Source organism: Plasmodium cynomolgi, assembly GCF_000321355.1.
Source record: "Plasmodium cynomolgi strain B DNA, scaffold: 0035, whole genome shotgun sequence".
Taxonomy (NCBI): Eukaryota; Apicomplexa; class Aconoidasida; order Haemosporida; family Plasmodiidae; genus Plasmodium; species Plasmodium cynomolgi.
The window spans coordinates 1-4,211 of NW_004192668.1; the positions used below are offsets into that span (position 1 = coordinate 1).

At 41.1% G+C, this 4,211-nt stretch overlaps 1 protein-coding gene across 1 annotated transcript; it reads right to left on the reverse strand.

The window, feature by feature from the left end:
• Nucleotides 1-1,225: 1,225 nt before the first annotated feature.
• Nucleotides 1,226-1,873, reverse strand: PCYB_001700 (hypothetical protein; the record flags this gene model as incomplete). Its single annotated transcript, XM_004227592.1, has 2 exons — nt 1,226-1,812; nt 1,837-1,873. 2 exons carry the CDS (start codon nt 1,871-1,873, stop codon nt 1,226-1,228), a joined length of 624 nt encoding a protein of 207 aa, XP_004227640.1.
• Nucleotides 1,874-4,211: the final 2,338 nt, after the last annotated feature.

Sequence of the window (4,211 nt, forward strand, 5' to 3'; positions counted from 1 at the left end):
AAAAAACAGAGATGGGTTACAATAATTCTTTGACCAATTAAAAGACGGAAATTACGACATACCGTTGTTCACCCCCCCGAGCCACTACATTATCATTCCCTTCCTCAACTTAAGTCAGGACCTGTATGAGGCCAAGTTCTCCAAGTTTACCGATGCCTCCAACTTCGTCATGATGCGCTGCCAAAGGTACAAAGTAGGACGGTGAGGGGGGCTAGGGGTGCATCCCCCATCCCCTTTGGAAGGGAATTATCAAATGCGCTACTGCCAATTTGGTGGTATGCTCACCTCGTATTCAACTGTTCTGCTCACTTTGGAGTTTCCTACTCCCCATCTCTTGTTAACATTTTTTTTATGAACAAATGTTAGAGACTGATCATTTCCTGCTATTCCATTCTGAATCGTTTGTTAAATGAGGTGGTGCACCCGGATTTGCTTACCCATCGCGCGTGTTTACTAGCTATATTTCTTTTTTTTATATGGACTAATGTTGATCATTTTATTGTGTATTATTTTTTTTTTCAAACTCCCTCTTTAACTCTTCACGGTATGGATTAAAAGGATAGTATTCTGATCAGCACATTTGTTTTTTTTTAAGATGTACATTGCGGAGGGTTATTTTTTTCTGACCCTGTAAACTTCACGGTCAAATGAGAAATGTTTAAAAGGGGAGGAAAAGTCCATTTGAAAGTGGTAATGATGGATCGTTAAACGACATTATAGATAATTATGGTATGTTATCAAACATGGTTCCTATACAAAATTAATAATATATGTACATATGAATTTAAGGGGAAAAATGCATAATCTAATAAATTTTAGAAGAACAAAAAATTAAACGGAAATGTACTTATAGCTCTGTTATTTAATAATATATTAAAGCTCTTCAGGTTAATATAGTAATATTAATATTACATTATATAGATATTCCGTAAAACGATAGAAGAAAAAGAAACAAAATCCTTGATCACGCGTGTACAAAACAAGAATTTGTTGAATATGGGGATAACGGGAACGATCACAAAAATACGGTGTCTTCTGAGGGTGCCTATCTTTTCCCAAATGTTAACATAGCATAGCGTACGAGGTAATATCACACCACGTGCCTTCTTTGCTTTTCAAAGGCTGCATAATAATCGATCCATATATATTTCTTTGTTCTGGATGTTCTCTTCCGGTTCGCATTCTTCTATGACCAATGCTAGGAGAAGCATCCATAATTGAACTGTTAATTGTTTTTCTTATAGAGTTGTTCACATGATGGTTGCCCTTCAAATTGATCCACACCAAGCACTTTCTCTGCGTCCAATTCGTGTGGTTCCTCCTCTATATTTTCTAGCAAATGTCGGAACCAATCTTTTTCGCTGTGTACTTCCATAAGGTCCCGTTGCTTCGATGCCCATTGTCTCCACAAACTCTTTTGCATTTCTATGAATGGAATATCACTATCGTCTTTTAGTTCGCTCTGCCCGGATTCCTGGATCTTCACGTTTGCTTTCTGTTGATGTTTTTTCCATTCGAATTTTAAGGCATGAAACCAAGGTTGATATTTACATTCTTCTAGTAACCCTTTATTCCGTTCTATCCAATGGAGCCATTTTGTACAGTTTAAGTGCAAGTTCCCGTTGGAGTCTGAAGTCCGGAATCCGCTCCCCCGAGGAGGAAGCTTCTGTTCCATCCTTACGTCCATGCTCTTATCCCTAGAGTCATGTTCCCTATTTTGATACCTGTTCGTTCCTATGAAATCATTTCTTATGGAATTATTGTTGGATGAACCATAGTCAGAGGAATCATAGGTTGATGAATCCTGGTTACCTGAGGGATCATCTAATAAAGTACTATCTGTGCTTCTATCGTTCTTTGAATTGTCATTCATGGATTCAGGCTTCATAAACTGTTCCACGAGGATTTGAAGAAAATCTTCCTTGACTAAGTCAGAATCCGGCGTTTGACATTCGTTTAAGACTTCTAAATGGATATCAATAATGGTCTTGCGGTTAACACGACGGTTCCCCCCTTTTTGTTGCTTTTTCTGGGCCCACGTATAGGCGGACGTTCTTTAACCATGCGATATTCATAAAGCGTGTCATTCGGAGTTGAGGGAATATCCTGAGTTGTCACATGTTCGATGTGATCGAGGATGTTTTCTTCTAAAGAAGGAAGAGGTTGTTCTGTCAATTGTTGTATTTTCCGATATTGTCTTCTTCTTCTTTTACCAAGCATTGCGAAATACTTACACAAAAAAGAAAGGAGGAGGTGTTGAGTTTGTAATAATAGTTTTAATAATGGTTAATATACGAAGAAAATAAGTATTATATATGTGTGTAATGTGTTAGTAAATATGGAGTATTAATAAGTATAAGGTGTTTTTACACATGCAGAATATACTCACCTTCCAAAGGAAAAAGGATAGTATAAAGATGCCAATTAAGATAGGAACAATAGGGATATATGGGGTGATATCTAACCCATCATCTGGTTTGGATGGTGGATAGTTTGAACTTATAATTGTTGTTCCTGAATCATGTGGGGCGCTACCCTTCCCCCCAACCCATCCTTTTGTTGATCTTGTTGTTGATGTGTTGTGTGTTCCATGTTCACTTAATGCTGGAGTGGGAAACGTTGAGGAAAGAGATGGTGTGGGGGCCATACCAGTTCCTTGGGGGACTACCAATGGAGCGGATGGTTCTACTTCGGAGGAGCTAGTACTATAAGTAGAACTAGGAGCAGTAGGAATAGGGCTGGAATCAGTATGTACGGTTCCTGTAATGGGGGCACGAGTGTTCTGGTTCACAGTGGAAACAGGACTACTACTGGTGGAGGGAGACTGATCATTGGTGCTACCGGAAGAACCACTTCCTGCTCCTGATCCTCCTACTGAGGAACTACCTCCTGATTCTGCTACTGTTGATCCTGATCCTTGTGTTTCTGTTCCTGTTCCGGGATGACCTTTGTCACCCTTGGGACCCTGGTTATCAGATTTTCCTTGTTCACCAGAGATGGATGCACCTTGTTGCACAGTTGAGTCAGGTTGTACAGTGGAGGGTGATATGTCCTGTTGCTTTCCAGTTGGAGCAATCTGAACGGTGACGTTAGCAACACCACCGGCAGGATTATTGACAGTACCAGTAGCTTGTCCATTATCCGCGTCCGCTTTCACAGAAGATTGGCTTGCAACTTTTCGTTCACTATTCGCATCATGTGTACTCTTAGTCACTTTGTCATCCTTTGAGGTCAATTCTTTGTCGCCCTTCGATGTCACTGTTTTACTACTTGCTCCGGGTTGTGCAACATTTTGAACACTTGATGTTGAAGATGTTGGGGAGTGGGTAATTACGGAATTACCATCACCTGATGCTGCTGTGCCACCGCTTTCTTGTGGCTTATTACCCTCTTGTTGTGGTGGTCCTTGTGGTTTAGCAGGTGGGGGGGATTCTTGTGGATTACCGGAATTATCTGTCTGCGCTTGTCTACCCTCCGCTCCTGGTGCCTGATTTTGTGCGCCTTCCGCCTTCTTACCTTGGTTAGCGGCGTCGTCAGCTTTCTTTCCCTGAGCAGGTGCTCCGTCCCCTTTGTCCGTGGTAGTAGTGCTGCCCGACATCACTTTCTCACCTGGAGAATCACCACCTCCTGCATTCGTTGCTTGTTGTGTGGCTACCGGTTTGGCGGAAGCAGGTTTTCCTGTGGCGGGTTTTGCGGGTGGTGGATGACCACCAGTTACTACTGGATTGGTACTAATTTGTCCATCCTGTTTATCTCCCTTTGCGGTGACTACCTTATGGTTCATTGCATCCTGAGAGCTCTTACCAAGATCAACACCTTGACCTGAACGAAATGTGCGAAAACAGGATTATGATGGGACAGATCGAAGTGCCAGAAGAGAAGCGCACCAACGTGAAACACATGGAAGGCCAGTTAAGTGCAGCGATAGGTGTCCAGTCAAATGTGTTCAGAAGATTCGGTTTCGCCTGTCCCTTCATGTTTCTATAGTTAAAGAAGAGATTCGTACTCCCTTATACAAAGAGATTTTTTCTTTACACTCGAATAATGGATTTTAGAAAATTGCCATTTCATTATCAGCAAAATAATTTACTTTTGAAACAATGAAACATTAAAAAAACAGCCTTGAACCGTAAGGCAAAAAACCTTAAAACCATAACTCCGAAAACCGAAAAACTTTGGGCCCGGAAATGTGAAATCATCAAAATCAAAAC